This window comes from Phyllobates terribilis, unplaced genomic scaffold, assembly GCF_046119375.1.
Source record: "Phyllobates terribilis strain yellow unplaced genomic scaffold, ASM4611937v1 Scaffold_3__8_contigs__length_932513732, whole genome shotgun sequence".
Taxonomy (NCBI): Eukaryota; Metazoa; Chordata; class Amphibia; order Anura; family Dendrobatidae; genus Phyllobates; species Phyllobates terribilis.
In genome coordinates this window covers 124,839,517-124,864,231 of record NW_027362763.1, presented here as the reverse complement: position 1 = coordinate 124,864,231, position 24,715 = coordinate 124,839,517, and the positions used below count along the sequence as shown (strand labels likewise).

Here is a 24,715-nt window from a genome sequence, read left to right as displayed (position 1 = left end):
CCCGCTAAGCCTGAGGTCCTGTGGGTACACAGATCCTGGGCATTGATGCAAGCCGGCAGCGAAGACACAGGAGTCTCAGGACAGATGAAGTGGAACAAAGTAGGGATGAATGCAAGCACAAACACAAAAAACACAGATTGTGGAGCACACCAAACATAAGATTAGAGTCTCAATCCAATCCCAAGACACAGGTGTGAGCTTAAATGGGCCTTAAATAGGTCTAGGGAGATACACTCCGGGCAACTTGCAAAACCCAATGTGGAGAACAGCAGATGGAAGCAGACGCAAGGGAAGGAAACCGTATTGTGAAGGACCTAGGAACCTACTGGAAGCTCAAGCCCCCTTGAGACCCAGCGCACACATGGTCAGACATCACCCGTAATAGACATGACCCATCTGCTTATACCTTTTGTCCTACCACTATTGTATTTTCATATCTGACCATTATATATGTATAACCCTTGTGTATATAGTGTATTGTCTAGTGTGCCCTTAAGGTGATTAAATATATAATTTAACCTTGGGCTGCTATTTTATCTCGATTCATCTTTCCACACGTCCGTGTCTCTGCTTAACTTTCCACGCTACCGGGGCTGGTTTCTGGCCTGATATAATTCCCATTAAAGGACCGGGCTTATATCGAACAGGAACTGGTGGCAGTTTTACCAGGCTGATTCACTGGGGCTAGTGAAAGGGGCCTCTCGGTGTTGTGAGCGAGTGTGGTGCCACGTCAGTGACTACTTGGGCCACATCCTCTCACTCCCAGAGCCTCCCTGGGACCGTGTGGACAGGTGGTGTCTGTATAAAACTGAACCAATCTGACCTTATGTGTCCCCAAGGGGTGCGGAACATCACATTGGTGCAAAGTGCGGATCCGTATCACATGATCCGACGGATGTAATAGTGACGTCAGGTGGGGTGGCGAGGGGCAGATTAATCACACACCCACTTGTCAATTAATTTATATATTTCTAGGAGGAGCAACAGAGAGGTCTTACAACACAGAGTTTTTAGAAATAACACTCCAAAATTTGTTATTTTATGAGTAATACAAGTACTTACTATACTATTTACTAATGTTAGAAGTGACATATGTATCCTCTTCAAATTGATCTTTGATTTTCAGAAACATAATCAAACTGACATTGTTGAGAAGTAAAATTATTTTTCCTATACGAGGCAACAATGGTCAAATTTCATCTTCCCAACAAATCTTCATTTTGCCTTTCTGTAAATAAAAGTTAAATTTCATTTGGTCTGTGAAATGGCCATAGTGTGAAAGTGGTCTTACGCATTGCACATATACCAACTTATGCCCCGGCTCATTTCTTTGGTTTTGCTATATTTATTTGTACTTTGCACAAACATGGGCATGACCCTCCCTTTTGAGCTGGCATTTATCTATATAGCTTCCCATGGACAGGTGGCTGAACAGTCGGGTCCCAGTCCTGCTCTGCCCTTATTCACATTGAGGTCGGCTGACACAAGGTGAGGTTTTCATACTAGAGACAGGCTAAAACCATCCCGATTGGGTTCACCTTATCGCAGTGGGATGGCGTTTATGCTTTTTTGATCAAAATAGTGTTAACTAAGTACCCTATGTTATTTACATGCATTATTACGGTTTACTTTTTTTACTTACTATAGTATATATGCGCAATTTGTTTTTTCTTGTTTTTTGTCTGTGAAATGGCCACAGCGTGCATATGCTCTTATGTATTTCACGTATACCAACGAGCTCCGACTCTTTTTTTTTGGTTTTGTAGTCAACTTTCATGTATATGTATATATTTTTTTTCATTCCAAAAACACGAAACACAGAAACCAAAAAAGATACCAGAAAAGTATAGATTTTTCTTTTATTTCTATTTTAAAACAGCATTACAGAAGATATCATGTGATGTAGAAAAATATTTTATTTCCCCCCAAATATTCGCAATATTTTAAGATGAAAAAATATAAGTGTGAAAAATACCAAATCATTGTACGTTAACATTTTTTTGGGATCTTTGGTATTTCGTTTTGTAAACATTACCGATTGTGTCCAGCCCTGGTCAAAAAGATCATAAAATGTTGGGCGATCTGTTACCGAAGGTGTACGCCAACTTGGCCAACTACCGTGCAGGTAGTGCTAGGACCTGCACAATTAAAAAGCTTTGCAGAAAAACTATCCACTAGAAATGGCAGATCCCAAAGAAGAAGCTATATTCTTTCAAAAATATTGGGTATTTATCCTCTTTATAGTTTATGTTCCTATGTTCACCATTTACCAGATTGTATCCACGTATATTTTAAATACTATGAATTTTGGCCAGCACTGCAAATGAATTGCATTGATGCACACAGTAATGAATATTGGAGACTAAGGACCAAAATGTCTCATTGCTACAGTAACTATTCTGTACCATATCAGCGGAGTTACTGGGATGCATTTTGGGACTTTTTTTTCTTTTCTTTTAGGAATAGGTCCTTTAAAGAACATTCAACGTATTTGTACTTGAAACTAACAATTAAATGAACAAAGCAAAAAATATGTACGTATATTTATACTATGTAATGTCAATGTAGATCACAAGGAATATTGAACTTTTACCCATTGATTATCCTAATAAACAGCCCCTCAGTGCAGTATGCGGTTTACTACCAAACCCTCCTAATACATAAACAGAAAATGTAATACAACTTTGAAAACAAATTTACACCATGTTCTCCTCCCTACCCTGTTCTCCATTGTAGCTTGCACCTGAATAGCCGGAAAATGCAATTCAGATGTGCCACTGATGTTTCCATTGACTTAAAAAGAATCTGTCAGAAGGTTTTTGCTAGTTGCTCTGACAGCAGCATGATGTAAGGACAGAGACGCTGATTCCAGCGAGGTATCACTTAGTTTACTTGGTGCAGCAGTTGAGATAGAGTCACAGTTTTCTCTGCTGAAGATCTAGCAGAGCTCGGAAGGCCGAGCTGTGCATAACCCCGCCCACACCACTGATAGGCAGAAAACTGCCAATCAGTGCTGGGGGCGGGGTTGGAACAGGAGGCTCTAGACACCTAGTCCTATATCGATAATCTCCTGCTGATAATAAAACACTGATTTTATTGAAACAGCAAAACACAGCTTAGTAAGTGACACATTGCTGGAACCAAGAGCATTGGCTGCTCTCGGATTCATAGCAAAAAAACTGCTGACAGATTTCCTTTAAACAGGCATATAGACTCTCAAATATGAAACTTTGGACCTAATTTGGCCTTCTATCCTTTTCAGAGATAATAATTTGGTAGATTACTCTACTCAGCCTGGCAAAAAAAATCCAAAAGACCATAGTTTCTGATTTTAGAAGATGGATATGTTAAGGGCCATACCTGCAAACTACTTTTTGGCTAAATCAGAGAGGAAGGTGGCCCGAAAGTCAGAAATGAGCGAAACTAGGTCATCAATAAATAGATAACCCCTTGAGAAAGGCTCACGCCGAAACGCGCGTCGGGGGACGTGTGCTACATGGCCAGTCTGGACTCTAATCTATTAAAGTAATACAATACAATGGTGATACTGAAGTATTTTGATAAATGTTCACATGGAGTAATATAATCTATTTAGAAGAGGGTAACAAAGAATATTTAGCCATATGACCTGTAGGTTAGTACATGATTCATCATATGTACATTATATACCGATTACATCCATTATATTCATGTATAACTATATACAAGTCTGGCACCTGTCACTATGTGCACTTTAGTCATTTTTATTATGTATTTGTCTGATGCACTTTTTTCTACCTACCTGTATCTATGCAATTAATAAAGTTAGTACGGGTTATCTATTTATTGATGACCTAGTGTCGCTCACTTTTGACCTTTGGGCCACCTTCCTCTCTGATAGTGTTTAGAGCAATTGGTTTATATATTAGTCCACATAGTAGCATAAACATATAAATTGATATGGTTATTGCCCATATGATTCTGCTACGTTTTTCTCGAAGTTATCTACTACTTTTTGGCTAATCAGACAGAGTGCTCCAACAGGGTGGTGAGTAGGGAGGGCAACATGCTGTGAACCCAACCTTTAACAGCCAATCCCATCAGCATTTTTATATCTTTAAACAATCAACTAAACCACACGACCTAAACTAAAAATTCTGTAATGGGGGAGTTCACTCTTCAATACTGTTTCCATGTTTAAATAGTTTCTTTTTTACTCTGACAAACCCAGTGCATAGAAGAAATAGGTTGCGCTCATCAAAAGATCACTAAACGAACCTGCCTAAGTTAAAACCAAGGTAGCAATTAGCTGAAAGCACCAAAACTACAGAAACATATTGTAAAAGGCACACACTACAGGGAGAGACGCCACCACCTGGATGGTCCTAATGAAGCTTATGTACTATATTGTAGGGTGTGAAAAATCTAAAAAAACAAAACAAAATATCAATGTCCTACCACCGGGGCCAACTTATTTGGATTTTCGACAGCTCTGTCAACCTTCCTAAGGGCTTGTACAGACTACCGTATTTTCAGATCGAACTCGAACCAATGTCAGTCTATGCAACCATGCACATGTCCGATTTTTTCCTCGGACAGAGCCTGCAGGAAAAAAAAAAAAATCGCAGCATGCCAGAGTTTGATCAGATATTCGGATCACACACACCCATACAAGTCAATGAGTGCATGCAAAACATCGGACTGCACTCGGATGACATCGGAGTGCAGTCTAACTTCTACAAACTGAAAGAATTGAGAAGACGGAGAAATTATTTTCTCCGTCTTCTCCTCATCCGAGAGAATCGGATCACACTATGTTCACTCTCTGATCGTTTGATCAGTGTGATTTGCATAGTTGATCCGATTCTGTTGGATGAGAGAATATACGGTCATTTGCACCTGCCCTAAATGCTTCCCATTGGCCAAGTTAAAATATCCACCCTGTATATGGCCCTAAATCTCCAGGGACCTCATGTAAGCGTGTCTTCTTAGTCCTTGGATCTCCAACCTCCAAATTGGAGTCCACTATCTGAGACGATTAGCATGTTTTTATTTTTTAAACTATATAATTTTCGACTATTTTATTGGCAACAGCCAGATTATAGAACAACCAGTAGTCTACAAATCCACTGGGTACGTCAGAGGCATTTTGTGCACCATGCCTCATTAATGTTTAATTTGAAATTAAAGGATTTTATCTTTTGAAGGAACAAAGTAGAATTTTATCTTCTTGACAGAAACAACTTCAATTACGAATATTTTAATATTTCAAGAAGAAACTCTATATAGAATCCCTTCCCTGTATGTTTGCAGGCTGATTGTACAGCTGACGCCATGCTCTAAAGACCAGAATCAGAGCTAACCCTTTAGATGCTGCAGTGTATGATGACCATGGCATTTAAAGAGGACCTGTAACCAGGTGAAAAGTGACCAGTTTTTGCACTGGTTTTATTCCCGTTGCGCTCCTGAGTAATCTGTATTTTGTTAAATCCACTATACAGTTCCAGAGATATGGACCTTTCTGGTAAGTGCTAATTTTTATGGTCTTTACGAAGAATAGTCCTAACTAGTAATGAGCGAGCATGCTCGTTAGTCGAGATTTACGAGCATGCTCGGGTGTTTTCTGAGCATCTTCGGCATGCTCGAATGTTATGTTTCAGTCACTTTGTGTGCATGATTTGCGACTGTTTGACAGCTTTAATACATGTAAGGAATGCCTATTTCTTTGACAGCTTTAATACATGTGAGGAATGCCTAACAGTCGCAAATCATGCACACGCCGTGACTCAAACATAACATTCGAGCATGCCGCAAATACTCACATGCTCGCCGAAGGGGTTAACAGAACACGCTCGCTCATCACTAGTCCTAGCTAAAAAATGATCAAATCTCTGGAACCATGTAGCGGATTTAAAAACAGACAAATGGTATACTCAGGAAAGCAGTAAGAGTAAAATAAGAACTAAAACTAGCCACTTTTGACCTGCAGCCAGATGGAGAAGGCTCCCTCAGTCATCCGATCATTGCCTCCATGGCACTCTTTCAGGATGCTAAGCACCAAAGAAAAGGCATAATAGGCTGCCTATCAGTGTAAAGTTGACAAGCATAATTTAGCATAAGTAACATTAAGGTCCAACACATCCTTGTTAAAAAAAAAACAATACAGTTTCTTTATTGAAGACATTTCTTAAAAAAAATATCAGCCCAGATCTCTTGATATTCAATAGCTCTCAACATGTGACGTGCTTCGAACTGGTATCTTTCTTAATCAAATTCTTTATTCATACTGGTTCGAAACGCATCTGATGTTCAGTGTTATTGAACTTCATGAGAACTGGGCTGGCTAATTATTTTTAAAGAAACTCTCCAATAAAGAAATTGTCATTTAAGAAATTGCTGGACCTTGATATTTCTTGTAAGTTTGTGAACTGGTGAAGCCAATGAGAGGACTGAGCATTTCAGACTACAAGAAGGCACACGTGTTAAAAGGTTGATGAGCATGACAATAGATTATGCCATATAATGTACACCAGAAATTGACGTAACTTATGGCGCAAATCTACGCCAGCCCATGAAAAACTAATTGAAACTCTATTCGTCCTACTGCTTTTTCTGTCCTTGTTAGGGTTGGTGAATGACTACCGTAATAAACTATTGGCTTCAACTTAAGAAAGGTTTATGGTTTTGTTTCCGTCCAGGCAATTTCCTTTTTTATTAAACATGAAGGACAAGAAGACAAAAACATCACTATTATTTAAGTTGAACTAGTAGAATGATGATGGGTGCCTCCACTAAATGACTGTTTTTGATGTAAGAAGGCAATAGCTGGCCATAAGTGACCTGATTCCCCCACATTTGCCAGATCCCCGCTGTAGTGCCAATACATCTGGGCTTCAAGAATGTGTTGATGTCTTACTAATAGTTGGTGTTGGAGACACATCAGCTCATCCATACCTTCCTCAAGACAAAATGATCAATTTCTTAATTGACTCAAACAGTGGATGGGATATTTTTTTTCCATCATAAACTCCAAATTACCCAAATTATTTACATACAAGAGTGCCTAAACATAGTATCTTTATTTCTTTTCCGGTTCCTTCTTGGCTTCCTCCTTTAAGGCTGGTTTATTTTCCGGTTCCTTCTTGGCTTCCTCCTTTAAGGCTGATTTGTGATACTTTTGACCAATACCGTAGGGAACATGAGCAGCAATAGTACCCAGCTCATGAGCACCTTCGATGTGAAACATCTGGTCATCAAAGAAAAGATGAGGCCGAATTTTGTCTAAAATTGGTCCTTTTGGGGCCCCGGCAAGGAAAAGTGCTTCATCTATCTCCAGACCCCAAGCACGCAAGGTCTTCAAGGCTCGAGCGCCAGAGCTGGCAGCACTTCTGGCGGTGACAAGGTAGGTCCTTATGGGGCACTTCAGACGGGCATCTTTAGCGTAAAACTTCCTTTGCATCTTCCCTAATGCTTCTAGAAAGCATTTCAATGGACCCTGTAGGAGACACGAGTATGTTTTCCATTAAACACTATATACATGTTTTTTGTGGCGACTGCAACATTTACATCTATTGAGATTCTGGGCAACTCGGGTTACAAAATCTCAAGTACATTGCGAGGAATAATCACATTATAATTGTAATATTTGCTAATAGAAGCTGTTTATAGCAGGCAGCTTGGATTGTGTAATCCTGTCTGGCACTGGGCATAGACTTGGCACCGGGCACTGCGGCACTAAAATCACATAACAATTCTGCTCCAGTGTTGTGAAAATGTAGAATAACAAATACTCAAAGCGTCGTATGATACTCGCTACATTGTACAGGTCTCCGCTAAATTAATGCAGCTCGTAGTCACAACATTGCAAGAATTAGCAGCCTGGGCCCTTACAGGACTTGGAACCACGTGCATATTATAAGGCGCCTGAGTCACGGACAGGACACCGAGCAGTGAGAAGTCTACAATGTAGGAACAGGCATTGTCCACATACACCTAGAGAAAAAAAATAACCAGTGTAAGATGTACAGTACACAAGCGTCATAATCTGTCCATAACCAAGTGATGATTGCTGTAACGGACTCATTCTGTGGGGTCCAAATGCAAAATGATAGACCCTAAAAGCCAATACTGCAAGATGCATGTCCTCTCCCTCTCTGAAGAGGCAATCTTTTATCTATCTTAGACGTATCCCATAGGGTCCTTTCTCCTATTTATCTACCTATTTCATATCTATCTGTCTATCTTAGAGCTATCCAATAGGTTACATTTATTTTGTTTATCAATTTATTTCATATCTATCACATATCTATCTGATATCTTCAGGCGCTCTCTCATATCTACTATCTATTTCCTCTCTCATATCTATTATCTATCTATCCATCTATCTAAAAAAAACTTACCAGCACCTCCATATAGTGTGAACAGGTGCAAACTACAAGGACTGCATAACATACAAAAAAAGAACACAGCAGCACCCTGTATTGGTCAAGATATATGCACACAAAATGAACACATGAGATCTAAACTATATTGTTGCTAAATAAAATGTATTTACAAAAAATGGAGGTTCTTAGCGCATAAATTGGCCAATTCATGTATGCCCATCAATCACAGCACGGTGACCTCCCTCTAATGGGTACCTATCCTAATACCTATCAAACATGCCTCTCTTGAGCTATAGGCCTACAGTTTAAGTGGGCAGATAGGAACAAGCACTAATTAAAAGCACCCTTGGGGTGATGGGAGGAGTGCACAGTCAGAAAGGAGGCAGTCACAACCTCCAAAAATGACCTGGGAAAAACAAAGAAACTGACCAGCACCTTCTTTCTGACTCTACACTACTCCCATCTGCTCAAGGGTGCTTTTAATTAGTGCTGGTTCCTACCTATCCATTTAAACTGTAGGCTTATCGCTCAAGAGAGGCATATTTAATAGGTATTAGGATAGGTATCCATCAGAGGGAGGTCACCTTGCCGTGGTTGATGGGCATACGTAAATTGGCCAATTTATGCACTAAGAACCTTCATTTTTGTAGGTACATTTTATTTAGAAATTATGCAGTTTAGATCTCATGTATTCAGAGTATGCATATATCTTGGCCCTCACGGAGTGCTGCTGTGTTCTACTTTTGTATCTATCTATCCCATCTCTATCTATCTATCTGTAAAAATATAGGTGCCGCACCATCAGAAAAAAATTGAGGGTGCCGTGTCTCCAAGGTAAAAACCAATGCTTCAAATTTATAAAAAATAAATAAATGGAGGCAGCACGCCAGTTGAAAAATTAATAAAAGGCTAACTTTTAATAGCCTACAATGGCGACATTTTGGTTCCTAATGCAAACCTTTCTCAAGCCTTTTTTTTCCTTGAAAAGGTTCACATTAGGAACTGAAACGTTGCTAATATGGGCTATTAAAAGTCAACTTTTTTCTTACATTTTTTCGACGGGTGTGCTGCCTCCATTTTTTCTATCTATCTATCTTTCTGTCTAATCTTGAGGGGTCATCCATGAGAAAGCTGGGTCAATCTTGATAACCATAGCTTTATACAATACAGTTGTCCTCTCGTCGGGCTCATCTGTGGTGTTATTGAGCTCACAGTGCCCCTTTGTGGTCTCTAAACAGAAGAATATTGTCAGGGATTTATGACATCTAAAGCCAGGCGAGAATTGTAATAATTGCTCATAGTAATTGTTTAGATTCCGGATCTCAAACTTCCTGAGATTCGTCACTGCTCCATTGATAAATACATCTCGCTGAATGTAATCGGAGCTTTTTTTCAACGCTATCAGCAGTGGATTTGCCAGAAAAGCAGATCAACAACTTTCTAATCTTTTGTTTTAATTCTTACTAAATAGTAAGATATTCGCTTGCTGCCAGTGAATAGGAGCACTCCTATAATCATATGCTGCATAATCAGCAAAAAATGCCCAAAACTCAAGACTGATACATTGTAACAGACCAGAGATTTGCACTGCTGCTGTTTCATCTCACAGAGCATTGTCTGCTCTGATACATGGTATCCATTTCTCGGCTGAGAGCCGGATACGTACATTGTTTCCAGCTGTGTGCTCATTCACTGACAGCAAAGAAATATCTTAAAAATGGTGAGGAATTAAAATACAAGAGGCCCTGATTCATTAGGACTGACATTTTGTATGACAGTCTAAAATAAGGGAGCATTGGAGTAAGATGCGCCAAATTGATTATGGGGCGTGCACTTCGTAATTAATTTCTTTCAGCCTCTGCTAATCACAGTTTGCCATAGGCAACAAAAACCCCAACTAAAGACCCTAAAATGTAACTTTCATTTATAATATTTAAAGGAATAGAAAAATTAAAATCTGCAATAGTCAGTATTCTCCTGGGACATCAGCTGCTAGCTATTCATTGGATTCATTGATCCTTTAAACGTCCCCTATACAGTCTTTATCATTTAGTATATGTATTCCAATGGATAGTCACGGTGCGGCTGCTACTAGAGATGAGCGAATGTTTCAATATTCGATTCGGATTACAATTGCAGAGTTTGCGATATTCGCCGATTTATTTGTCGAATGTTCGACGAACTTTACCGAACGCCATACGATTCAATGGGGTGTTGGCCAAAAAAATTCATACGCCACACCTAAAAACCGGCCCAAAAGCTGCCAAAAAGCATCAAATTAGGGGTAGAAAGTGCCATCAATTGACCCAGAGTACAAATACTATAATTATTATTACTATTACAGCGACATTTATTCCATGGCACGTTACATGTCAAAGGGGGTCACCGACTGGTACAAGAGGAGAGAGGACCCTGCCTGCTAGGGCGCACAAACAATACCTTACCGCAGATTGTACGCTTGTCACAAGAAGTGGGTCTTCAGCTTCTTTTTCAAGGTTTCCACAGTAGGCGACAGTCTGATATGTTTGGGTACAGCGTTATCACAGTAGGGGAATGCACGCGACAAATCTGTCGAGAGCCTAAATCAAATTAAGCTTCCAAGAGCTCACAACTGAGCAGATTAACCCCTGCACCGACTTATATGAAGGCGTAAGGCTTCTTTTTAATGACTGCAGGAGTGGGAGGAATCAGACGCTGAGATCATCTGGCTCCTCTCTGTCACAGTAAACCCGTGACACCTTGCAAGCTTCAACACAATGGTCACAAGTTAGACAGCAGCGGTGGTCGGTCTCCTAGACAACGAGCTAACTCCTTTATGATGATAGAGGACAACATCTGCAAGCAGTTTGTATGTTCTCCCGGTGTTTGCGGGGGTTTCCTTCAGGTTCTCCGGTTACCTCCTCAGTAAAAATGGAGCCATACAGGAGTGATCACAAATCAAAAAATTAGGGCCTGACACCACTATTTCCATGGCCAACAGATTGGAGATGGTGGATTTACACCTCTTAGCTTTGTCATGTGTGGGAGGAAACAATTTTTTACGTGACCACAAATGCGGGACCGAGGGCTGGCTGCGGTGCTGAGAGAGGGCGGAGTACAGTGAAACGGACAAACTGCTGGACTGCGAGTGAGGTGCAGGGGGACATGTTAAGGTGGATTTAGAAAGATGTGGTGTGCTCAGTGAAACAAACACAGCAGGCATGTCCACTTCCATTACAGCTGACGGCCTCTCCCTCAGCCTGACTGGAGCAAGTAGAGAAGCAGAGGTTCTGCAGTGTGAGACCTGCGTGCCAATAATTGGCATGGTAACAGAGGAGGAGGAAGAAGCAGCAGATGTGGTTGATGGGGCAGCTGATGGTTGTTGAGGTCCGCTGGTTCGCATTTTATCGCAGTGAGATTGCTACAGTAACATATGTTGATTGCGCATGTGAAAGTTCATGCATGTAGTAGTCAAATTATTGCACTTTTTCCCTCTACTGAGTTTTTTATAGCAGTTTTCAGATAACGTGAATTGGCTCATCCTTTGCGGTCTCAAAAAAGGCACAGGCTAGGCAACCCTTGCTTCCCCTGCGAGCTGCAGACTGCGACCGCTGCTGGCCACAGCCACAGTTGTGGCTAAAGATGCAGTGCTCCTCGTGCTTGCATCACTCCGTGTCTGCGCCTTAGGGTGGAAGGTAACCTCCTCGTCTTCCTCCTCCACCTCCTCAGATGGCCTACTCGGGTGCGTGACTCTGGGTTCACACCAAGTAGGATCTTCAACCTCGTCATCATCCATTATGCTATCCCATTCCTCGCCCTCAGAGTGACCCTTCTCCTCTTGTTGCCCTGACAGCACAGTACAGTCCGCATCAGCCTCAGGTATCGGAGTCTCAACAGGATCACCTCCCTCCCCGGTGGTTAACGTCTGGTGACGAGGGTCAGGAACCTGCTTGGATCCTACTCCGTCCTGCCCCGAATACAACGTAAAAACATTTTAGGCACCGGTGCAGTTGCTTTCCTCCTCTTCTTGACTCTGTGAATGTTTGGAGAACACTTCTGATGCCCATTGTGTAGAACGGGCGAAGAGTTCTACAGACTCGCCCATCTGTGGTTCGCTGCAGTCAGTTGGTCACCTGGACAGTTGTGACACGGGGGGGAAGCATGGGTAATTGGGGTGCCACCTCTGTGGACTGTACTGTGTGTGATGTTGAAGTGGAGGAAGGAGAGGAGAGGGCACTGGAAGCAGAGCTTGCCATCCACTGGAGCACTTGCTCTTTCTGGACCTTATCAACAAGGCATATCGCTGTGCGGCTGCCAAAGAAAGGGAGTAGAGTAGCCCGTCCAGTAACAGAAGTCGTCAGTTGTCTTTGGATAAGACATGACGGTGTTGGTTCACTAGTGCTTTCACTAACATTACCACCTACACCACGTAGACCTTGAACACAAAGCCTATTCCCCCTTATACCACGACATCTCTTTTTCCCACTCATGTTGCTCAGATAGTGTGGTAGGAGCACGCTATTAGCAAAACAAAATTAGATTTTTTCCTCTGCCACAGCTCTGCACACACCTGAATTTCAGCGGCACTAAATGACAATGTAAGATATGTCTTGCTGTATAACAATACTAACCGAACAAAGTAGTTTTTTTACTGGAGATGATGTCTGCATAACATAGGAGATATTCTCCAGACTATTTCAAACTGAGATGTCCTTGTTCTATAACATTAGGAACCAAACAAAGTATTTTTTTTAATGTGGATGAGACCTGTATAACATAGGAGATATTCTCCAAACTATTTCAAACTCAGATCTAGGCTGCAGTATAACGTTAACAACAGTAAAAAAAATATTTTTTTGACTCTGCACAAGCTCTGTATACAGCTGAATTTCACCACCACTCAAAGCATTAGGTGGATTATAGCAGAGTGTAACACGTCTGCGACACAAAAAGAATCTTTGGTGGTCTGTGGCTAGCAACAGAAAAAAAATATTTTTTTTTACTGTGCACAAAGCAGAAATTCATCCACCAAAAATAATGACAAACTGGGCTAACACAGCTTGCACTATCATATTAGCAAATGAAAAAAAAAAGTTTTTTTGTGCTCTGCACTCAGAAGCTCTGCACTGACAAGCTCTGCAGAGAGCAGAATTTCAACCCCCACAAAAAGAAAAAGTGGCCTACTTGCTTGCTAGCTTTATCACATGGAGCACAGACAGTACAACCGGTGCACAGCACTGTTCTGAGCCATAGACCCTGCTCTTTCTGTGAGAATCCCAATAATTGCACAAAAAAAAAAGGCTGCAAGGTCGATTGAACATGTACACAGCACAGGACTTATCTACATTATCTAACTTCCACAGAAGCGCCCATCTATCTAGCTAATATCTCTCATTACACAGGACAGAGCACACTGAGCAGCGTCTATTTCCTTCAGTGACATGCATAAAATGGCGCTGAGAGAACATGGCCGGTTTTTATATAGAGAGGACATGTGATTTCAGCAGCCAATTGCAGAAGCCTTTGAGTCTGGGATACAGTGGATGTTTCCTGCGCTCTGATTGGCTAGCCGCGCATTCCTGACTTAAAGTCACCGCCTACAGGAAAAAAAAAAAAAAAACAGCCAGCCTCTGATCTGACCTGTTCTGAGATTTCACCAGCTCCCCCCACTCATCTGCCACGTCTCCCCGCTCATCATACGCAAGCACTATGGTAGCAAAACTGTAAAAAATGCAGTAGATTACCCTGCAATCACGTAACCACGTAAATTTGCCGAACGTTACAGATTTTCCCGAATTTAACAAATTTTGCTCGCCTTTCCGATCACGAATCCGAATGGGCCACATTCGTGTCAAACTTAACATTTAAGATCGGATTTCGAACATATTCGCTCATCACTAGCCGCTACCTATACTATCGTATCATTATTATTTATCATAGCTGACGATTGCATTTAAAACATAGTCCTAAGCCTCCCCAACATGTTTCATCAGAGATCTGGTGTCATCAGGGAATTGAAGCTATAAATAATGATAATAACTTATAGCCTCAATCCCCTGATGACACCAGATCTCTGGTGAAACATGTTGGGGAGTCTTAGGACTATGTTTTAAATGCAATCGTCAGCTATGATAAATAATAATGATACGATAGTATAGGTAGCGGCCGCACCGTGACTATCCATTTTAATACATATACTAAATGATAAAGACTGTATAGGGGTCGGTTAAAGGATCAATGAATGGCTAGCAGCTGATGTTCCAGGGGAATACTGACTATTGCAAATTTTAATTCTTCTATTGCTTTAAATAATACAAATAAAAGTTAAATGTTGGGGCTTTTAGTTGGGATTTTTGTTGCCTATGGCAAATTGTGATTAATATTGATGACCTCGCGCTGACTGGCTTGAACAGCATTATCAGTATGTTATCTTTCAGCCTTTGTGCACCAGCATCAGGGGCTGGAGTACATTCCTGTTATAACTTACTTTTGGTGGAATAGATGAATTAGTCGGGGGTCACTTGACCACGCCCCATCCCAGCTCTGCCCACTTAAAAAATAACCAGCAAAAGATGCAAAATGTAAAGCAAATTTGAGTCGCGCAAACATTTTTGCAAAATTTCAAGCAGTTTTACGCCAGAATTCTATTAAGTCTGTTAGAAAAGTTCCAAAGAACCTTTCATTATATAGTAATTTATATGATACAGAGAGCCCCGTTAGACGTCCCTATGGATAACTTGTATAAGACGCCGTACCTGCGCCAGGGGCTTGTTCTCAAATTGTTTCTCGTGCTCAAAGAAAGAGTCCAAGCCTCTTTCTTTAACTATTTGCTCAGACTCATCAGAAAACAGGACGGCGTCCCCATCAAAAGCCACCCGCAGCTCCTTCTCTGGGAGAGCGACGTCTCGCTTTGCAATAAACATGGTGGCGGCTGCGATTCCTGAAATGAGAAAGTGAATAAGGTGGGTAAGTGCAATAACACAACCGCTAAAATAAGGTCTCGGCGCTGACAGCACAATGTTGTATGGCTAGTTTCATACTAGTCACTCTGTGTGACTGCAGACTTATGAATCCCCCCAGCCCGCTACGATGATTCAGCGGTTTCTGAGCCGGGACCAGAGGGTATGTAGGAGTTATACATATTCCCGGCCAGAGCCAGTCTAGCGGGCGCGGCCTCGCTCCATACACTTGTATTGAGCAAGGCCACGCCCTGACCAGTGACACAGCCGTCTAGTGGGCGTGGTCGACTAGAGGGAGCAGCCTAGCTCCATACAAGTGTATGAAACGAGGTCGCGCCCTTTGGCCGGCTGCGTGTATAAAGCATACGTACCCTTCGTTTGCGGATCAGAAATTGGCGAATCCCCTCAGCACACAGTGCGTGCGCTGGGGGGATTCATAAGTCTGCAGTCACACAGAGTGACTGCAGACTTATCAATTTAGACTGGACAACCCCTTTAAATCTATCATATCTATCTTTCGATCCTCAGCAGTAATGTGCGGAGGGGTCTGCTGTAGCTCTCGAGCTGGCCTGGCAGACATGGCCTCTCTGAGATAGCTGCTTTCAGACCTCCTGTTGTCTGGCCCGTCAGAGGGCCTGAATGAGCCTCCTGTTTGGTCCTGACCCTGACGGCAGAGGTTTACACCACAGAAGCCGGGCCGCCGCGTGTCAGCCCCTCTGATGTACCTTTCGGTGGAATATGTTGCTACTACAAGAGTTCGACGGTGCCAAGAGAAGGATAACAAACTATGTACAAAATAATATACACGTAAAAGCCATTACACAATCCCAGCGAGTGACTGACAGGCTCTGGAAAGTCTCCAAAGTGACCCGGCTTTCACACTCCTCAGACGGACACTTCTTACAAAGGGCTTCAGGATGAGACTAATTCAGCACCTAATTTTGAGGGGCAACTTAGATTTTCGGCCTCAAGGTAAAAGCTGTCAATGTGTCCCCACCGACCATGAGCACTGATTAGCAGAATGGGGGACAAAATGCCTTTAGCTACCAAGAAACCCCAATAGTCTGGTGTAAAGTGGTCCTCCGGTAAAGTGGTCATTTCAGTGATTTTTTTTCAGCATCTAGAATTTAAGGTGGCTTTTTTTTTGTATTTTTAAGGCCACGGCCCCACTATCAGTATTTGGTCAGTATTTTTCTCAGGAGTGGGAGCCAAAATCAGGAGTGGGTGATAAATGCAGAATTGGTGACTTGTTTCTATTATACCTTTTCTCTGATTGTTCCTCATCTGGTTTTGGCTCCCACTCCTGAGAAAAAATACTGACCGAATACTGACCAAATACTGATAGTGGGGCCGTGGCCTAACATTAATGTGTTTAAGTACCTGCATTTCTTGTTGTGTTTTTAACATCACACATTATTTAATTCACAGATCATGTGCTTCATAGACTCCTCATTGAATCACATGAGCTGTGATGTCAGAAACACAAAAAAAGTCATATGTGGCTCGTGGTTTTTTTAAACAAAAAAAAAAAATTGAGGTCTATGGGAGAAAATTGCCAAAAACTGACAGAAAACACATCAGACATAGAGCATGCTGAGGATTAAAAGAAAAAAATAGCCACAAGCACAAAAAGTTAAAAGAAAGACATAAAGAAAAAACTGTTTAAAATTTGCATTATATAAAACAATACCAAGAAAAACCCTCAAAAATTGCCGCTACGATGCTGTGTGGGAAGGCATCCCTAAGCCATGTTATAGGCAAACGTTGCAATTCTTGGACTGGTCACAAGTAGGTGACGGGGGTCCATGTAGACCTCAACACGCTCATTTACACACTGGACCGATGCAGGAGTTATCTGCTTAAAGCCATGTTCACACGTTCAGTATCTGGTCAGTATTTTACATCAGTATTTGTAAGACAAACCAGTAGTGGGAGATAACTACAGAAGTGGTGACGTGTTTCTATTATACTTTTCCTCTGATTGTTCCACTTCTGATTTTGGCTTACAAGTACTGATACCAAATACTGACTGTGTGAACAGGGCCTTATCCTAGTGCTGTGCTGCCATTGACTTTTCATTTGCTGTCATTTGCGCATAAAGACACCGTAAGATCTGAAAAAAGCGCTCTTCTAAATTGGCCCTTAGACTTCATTGAATGCCCTATTTTTGAGGGTTTTTTTGCGCTTGTGAAAAACGGAATGATTTCCATCTGAGTGATCAGATTTTCATCAGTGTTTCGTCAGTATCAGTTTTTACCAGAGTTTCATCAGTTCTTCATAAATTCAATAAAAAGTAAAAAAAACTATGGGAGTTTTTCAAGCTTCTCCTACTTAAAAATGGAAATTATTAGGATTGGATGGCGTCTCTGTGCTGAGTTTTTATAGAGACCCATAGACTTTTTAGCGAGTTTGATCCGTGACTCAGATCGACAGCAAATATGTCTGTTTTTTTTATTTTTTTTGGACACTCAGTCCACAAGGAATCATAGATACATAAACAGCCCTATTGATTAGAGTGGGTACAATAAGGATGGAACACGTGAAAAAAGGACAACTGAATGAGGCCTAATGCAGGTTCTCCTCTTACTTTACCCTACAAAGTCCTATCCATCTCAACTCACATATGCTCTTCTAACTAAATTCTACAAATCTTCTCCTTTCCTAGACCCTTCTGACATACGAGACTTCTCCAGTGCTGCCCCTGTCTCCTAGAATCGTCTCACTCATTTCACCAATCCTACAAATGCTGCCTCAATACTTAACGCTTGCAAAATACTTGTAACCTGGCATATAGAGTCCCCCAATTCCTACACCTTCTCCACCTGACATGACCATAGCTGCATAAGCCTCTCTCTTTCCTCTTGTATCCACCCTCCATTCTTCAGATACCATAAGCCGATATAAAATAGGTGGGCTTTTACCTAATGCACTGTGCAAAAATTGAATGTGTTAACCCCACCCCACCCCCAAAAGAAATGGAAAGAGCTACAGAATTGTATGGCAACGGAACAGACATAACTTGTCTCCATAGGTCTGGGTGAGTCAACGTTCTCGAAGTAGTCACCGACTAAAGTGAAATCAGCGACCTCTTGCTGACCAGTCGCATACAAATGCCCCTGTTGTGTCTGGTTCTATTGACTTAGAAGAAAATGAGCGATTTAGTTTTAACCCTGAAAAAATGAGATGCGGAGATGAAATACAAGACCCAGGTCAAGTGCCAGGAGGTGAATGAATAGGGGTCTTGTGAATGACATGGAGAAGGCGGGTATTCGCCACCTCCGGTCATATAAGAAGCTTCATTTTACACTGGTAGGGCAGGAGTTCATTGAACGTGCCCCATGACACACTGCCCTAGTGATCTGCACAGGACTGCGGGGAAAAGACAACATTCATTCACAGACTTTTCCAGACTGCGGCAATTGGCTTTCCTGTTTGGAGAACGAACCTTACCTTCCTCAATGGCCTCTTGTACCTTCTCCGAGTCTGACGACAGGTACAGGTTGGTGAGGTACGCCTTCAGGTACCCGATTGGGCTCTTCCCTCCTGTCATGCAGAATCTTTCAATGTTCAGGTCTAGAATAGAAAGGGTTAATAGCAAGAACATCAAGAATACAGAATTTCAGATAAACTCGCCGGAACAAATGCCGCAGAAAAATTTGATTATTGGTATCGGATCCTCAGTAGAGATGCCTGAATGTAAGACACAAGGTCAGAGACTGACGGCAGCGATCACATGGGAGTAGGAGACATCGCTGGCTGCAGGAAAGCAAACAAGCAGGGACCATTGGAGCATCAGAGCTGGAGCGACGGAGGATTGAGCAGGCCAGTAGTGGAAATCTTTTGGTTTTATCACATTTTTTGCTTTCTGCCTTTTTTTTTTTTTTTTTTTAAACCTCCTTCCTGATATCCTTTTACGTGACACATGTCGGGTGCAGTAGTATGGAGAGAGTCCACAACATACCGGTGAGTGCCAGCTGTGTTATACAGCCAGCACTTGCCACTAAGAGCAGTGATCGGAGCTAGCTGGGGGGTCCTGATGGGTCCTGATGGGTTGCCAAGGCAGCTAGGGCCTACTAAAGGCTCCTCAACGCTGCCAACTTTGCATGCCTATTAAGCCCAGCCTGTGGCTGGGGTTCATAGGAGATTGTTAATTTCACCATATAAAATGTAATACTATGGGTATTGTAGTATGAAGACCTCTAGGGGACTAAAAAAAAAAAAAAAAAAAAGAATAAAAAGTAAAAAAAAATAAACTTTAAAATAAAATAAAAAAAGTTTGAATCACTGTCTGTTTCCCAATAAAGAAATGTAAAGAAATAAAAGATCACATTTGGTATTGTTGCATTTGCACAGATCAAATATATCAACATAGTAAATTATTTTAACTCGTGCAGTAAAGGACGACAAAAAACTGAACCAGTGTTGCTGTTCTTTAGTTACGGCACCTACACTTAAAAATACAATAAAAACAGATCAAAATGTTGTATGTACACCTATAGTATACCAATGAAACTACAGACAGTCCGAAAAAAATAAAACAAGCCCTCACACAGCAAAAAAATAAAAAAAGTTGCAAGTCTCAAAAAATGGTGATGCAAACCAGTTAAAAAAATAAAAAAATGTTTCAACCATTAAAAAAAGAATAAAAACAAATGACAGAATTGCTTCTTTTTACCATTTCACTGCACTTTGATTTTTTTGTTCCTGTTTTAAAGAAAGTTACTTGGTAAAATGAATGGTGTTATTCGAAACTACAACTCTTTGCATAAAACAAGCCCTGTTATGGCAATGTGGACAAAAAAATAAAAAAAGTGCAAAAACGAGAATTGACTGGGATGGGAAAAGATGAAATCCTGGATCACTGCTCATATTTCCTTGATGTTCCGAATGGCTTAGTAAAAACTTGAGCAAAACCAAAGAAATGAGCTGGAACACATATACCATAAGGGTAATGTGTAGGCCGACATTCACACTGTGTCCATTAATAAACATAATCTAGGATAAAAACAAAAATGAGCAAATACCTGGTAGTAAGTAAATAGTAATAGTACATCTAAGTAGCATAGGGTACTTAGTTAACACTGTTTTGATCAAAAAGGCGTAAAAGGCATCCCACCACGACAAGGTGACCCAATCAGAATGGTTCTAATGTAAAACCTCTCTATGTGCCAACAATAGACGGAGGCAGAGCAAGACCCAGACCGGACTGCTTAAACACCTACCCTTGGAAAGCTATATAGACTAAATGCACAGCAGAAAAAGGGGAAGTCACGCTGCCCCTGTATGTACAAAGCACAAAAAACTAATGCAAAATCAAACAATTGAGCTGGGGCACATGTTGGTATGAGTGCAATGTTGAAGTGCACATTCACAGGTTTTTTTTTTTGACGCATCTTGCTCCAGCATTTTTTTTGCAACTTTCTATATATATTTCTTGAGTTTGCCCCAGTCATGATTCGCTTGCGCCATTTTGAAGAATGTGGTCTAAAAAACATGTCAGCGACTATCGCAAGACAAAAAAAAGGAAAAGTGACTCCAATTAATCGCAAATGATGAATCGAACCCCATAGGTTTAATTTTTTGGGGCTCACTGTGTGCACCTACTAGTAGATTTGGCGCATCTTATTCCATCCAAGGTACTGTTCGTGAAACACCAGTATTAGTGGATTTTAGCTGAATGTTTGCAGACCCAACAATTGGGCAGAAGTGTTCCAGGTCGTAGTCCTATGCTCTGTCGAAAAATGAGGAATCAATTCTAGAAAAATAAGTCATACTTTGAAGCTACAACTGGAAACATCAGGACTTGTACTGTTCTCATCGGGATATTGGCGGCGCAGGGTTTACTTTGTGTTCGACTTGAACTAGCAACACTTGAGCTTGTTATTCTTCATTTCTTGACATAGGTGTCATGATGAAAGTCTTCAGCGAGACCACCCCGGGGGCAGACACCGATCCTGATTAACTCCATCCAGAGCTCTATTTGCTGACCTCACATTTTCTAAGCCATTTCTTCCGCCAGCTGGTCATCGGAGGTCCTCTACTCTTTTATATCTCCCCCGACCCACCGGCAAGGGGGAGATGTCATCATTACTCACCACTTGGGACATCTGCACTTAATCCTCCTGTATCTTTTAAAATGGGGAGGGGGGTGTTTTTTCAATGGAGATAGGGAGCCTCACCATTCAGTGTGACAAGTTAAGTCTACTGTTCTGGAATGAAAGCTGAAAAATGTGCGTTGTCGTCCATACCCTGACATAGGCAAATAAACATATGGACATTAAAGAGGCGTCCTATTACACAGAGACGAGGCTGCTCCTCTCTATCTGATCTGGAAAGAGACATTTATATACTTACCATAGTGATTGATGCTGTTTATGAGCCGTACGCCGACCTGGGCATGGTTATTGGTCATCAGTACAATGTCAAAGAGCTCCTCGCTCTCCGGATAAAGCAACCTCAGCTGCTTGTTCACCTCTTCCACTGCCTGTGTAAGGGGACATGAATGATACATATGGGTTAAGGGATGACGTGAAGGTGAAGTTGGCAAAACTACTCCATCATTAATAACTTATAAATACATATGGGGTCAATCCCATTTGACAGGGCTACTAAAGCCACTAAGGGTGCTTTCACATTGCGTTTTGGCACCCGTTCAGTAGCCTCATCACAGTAGACTGCGTCTGGTTGTCTGCCTCCAGTAGGCATATATGCCCGAAAATAATGCACGTCAGAGCGTACATTTACCCTGTTGGCACCACTATAGTCTTTGGCCTCGTCGGCGCATACATCCGAATCCTGTTTTGCGGGGGGTTCGGACGTACGCCCCAAGGGGGCCACTGAACGGGTGCAAAAATGCAATGTGAAAGTGCCCTAAGACAAAGCGGTGGGAAAGGGTAGGTTATTTGTAAAAATTTAGGAAATTGAGGTCAGGGTTCGCTAATCAAAACAGTTTGTGTGCAAGCATTTGATAGCTGAAGCAAGCGGTTAAACATTCAGCTCCGAACTTTCCATAAATTTGCTGGTAAAACTGAATAATTTTCATATTTGCTTGAGTACCCATGTTAAAGGGATTGTACACTTTTTACATACCCATTCAGCTATAAAAAAAGGTCCCCGAAAATAAGCCAACAGCTTGTCCTGCTGATGGTGCACCCTATAACCAGCTATGCAGGTGAACACAGGTTCCATTTCCCTATAGCGCCCCTACAGGTGATATGAAGTATTACATTGAAATCAATGGGTTTTCCATGTGATGTACAGAGGCCTCATTTTGTGTACGAGAAAAAAAATCGATTATTTTCCATCATTGATGGATCCAATTTTCCTCCCTTTTTGATCTTTGTGTCCATTTTTGCCATCAGTGTGACATCAGTTTAAAAAAAAAAATCCTAAGCTTCTGCTACCCACTAAAGAGTAAAAACAGACAACACTTGTATGACACACAGATGGCGAGTTTTATCTTTGATTTGAATGGGCGAGTTTTATCTTTTTTTTTTTTTTTTGCAGACTATTGATCTGCAAAAAAATCTAAAAAACAGTGTGAACAACTTCAAACTATATTGAATACATGTTTAGTAAGTAAAAAATACTAATAGAACATATAAGCCCCACTCACAGGAATACCGGGGAACGCTGATTTTATAGTCTGGTTATATGGCCTGCCAAGCAAATTCTGGACAGTTGATTTTCTGTATATTTTCTCGGCTCTTACAACCTCCTAGCCTCCCTTTTAAAAAGGGAATCCGTCACTAAGTTTTTGCTCCCTTATTTGAGAGCAGCATGAGACCCTGATTCCAATGATGTGTCACTTACTTGGCTGCTTGCTGTTATTTTTTTTTAAAAAAAAATCACAGTTTTCTCTGCTGCCGATATAACAGATCTCTAAATGCTGAGCTCTGTATAAACCCGCCCACACCACTGATTGGCTACTTTCTGCCTATAAACATAAAAAGCCACAAATAGTGATGGGGGTGGGGTTATACAGAGCTCAAGAAAATGCTTGACTACCTGCCAGCAGGATTTGTAGTCAGCTAGTGATAATCTCCTGCTGATAAAACAGTGATTTTATGAAACTGGATTAAGCAGCCAAATAAGTGCTGCTCTCAGATTAGATGTCAAAAAACTGGTGACAGATTCCCTTTAATTTATGACACCCTGTAGCATCGGCGTCTCTGCCCCGTTCTAGGCAGAGACGCCGTCCCTCTCACCTCCCCGCTCCTGGCGCGGCGTCCTCCAGCGCTTCTCTCCCCGCTGCTTCCGGCACGCGCTCCTTCCCCGGCAGTGTGCTTAGGGCGCGCGCGCGCTCCCCCTCTCTTAAAGGGACCGCGCGCGCTGTCCTAAGGAGTCCCCGGCCAATTGCCGGAGGACCTCCCATATAAAAGGCACCTCCTCCAAAATGGAGGTGCCCGAGCAATGTTGTAGCACTGTTCACTACTCTGCTTCAGCCCTCAGGTCCCGTTGCCAGTTACCTGCCAGATACCTGCCAGATTCCTGCCAGTCTGCTGTCTAATTCGTGCCTGATATCCTGCTACCTGCCTGCTAGCCTGAAGTCCGACGGTCTGCCTTCCAACTCCTGTCAGTCTGTCTAAGGACCAGCTTGCCCGCTCACCTGGGAGCGCACATCTTCTACCTGCCTGCTTGCCTGAGGTCCGACGGTCTGCCTTCCAACTCCTGTCAGTCTGTCTAAGGACCAGCTTGCCCGCTCACCTGGGAGCGCTCATCTGCTGCCTGTCTGCTAGCCTACCAGGAGGCTCTGCCGTCACGTGCTGTGACCACCCGCCTGTCCAGAGACTCCTGCCCGCTCACCTGGGAGCGCTCATCTGCTACCTGTCTGTTGGTCTTCCTGGAGGCTCCGCCGTCACATGCTGTGACCACCCGTTTATCCAGAGACTCTCGCCTGCTCACCTGGGAGCTCAAGTCTATCATCTGCCGCCACAGGTCGTACCAATCCTTTATCCAGAGACTGCCCCGGTCACTTGCTGTGACCTCCTGTCCGTTCATCCAGAGACTGCCCCGGTCACTTGCCGTGACCTCCTGCCCGTTCATCCAGAGACTGTCCCGGTCACCTGCTGTGACTGCCTGCCCGTCTACCCTGGTCGCCACCCGCTCCCTTACAAGGACCGCCCCCTTGTATAGTAGCTCAGAGGTTCCGCCTCCCAGACCCGTTACAGTTTGCTCGGGCCATGGAACCCGGTGGCACCCAAGCTCCCTCGCTCTCGGACCTGTGTCATGAACTGTCCCGTCAGAGGTCCCAACAGGAGTCCATCCTGGGTCACCTGCGGAATGTCAATTCTCGCCTGGACACTCTGACTGCTCTGCCTGCATCCACCGCCAGTGCCATGACTCGCAATCCGGCAGCTCCACTGCCCACTAATAACATGGTATCCTACCCCAGACCCCGGCTTTCTGCACCTC

General features: G+C 42.4%; 1 protein-coding gene across 1 annotated transcript in view; it reads right to left on the bottom strand.

The window, feature by feature from the left end:
• Nucleotides 1–1,842: 1,842 nt before the first annotated feature.
• Nucleotides 1,843–24,715, bottom strand: part of NT5C1B (5'-nucleotidase, cytosolic IB) — a 49,071-nt gene continuing 26,198 nt past the window's right edge. Inside the window, exons 3-6 of the mRNA XM_073674120.1 lie at nt 21,656–21,785; nt 18,752–18,874; nt 15,098–15,282; nt 1,843–7,474 (exon numbers count right to left, since the gene is read on the bottom strand). Of these exons, the coding sequence (XP_073530221.1) occupies nt 7,058–7,474; nt 15,098–15,282; nt 18,752–18,874; nt 21,656–21,785 (855 nt within the window). The 3' untranslated portion in view covers nt 1,843–7,057. The remainder of the gene's footprint in view (nt 7,475–15,097; nt 15,283–18,751; nt 18,875–21,655; nt 21,786–24,715) is intronic.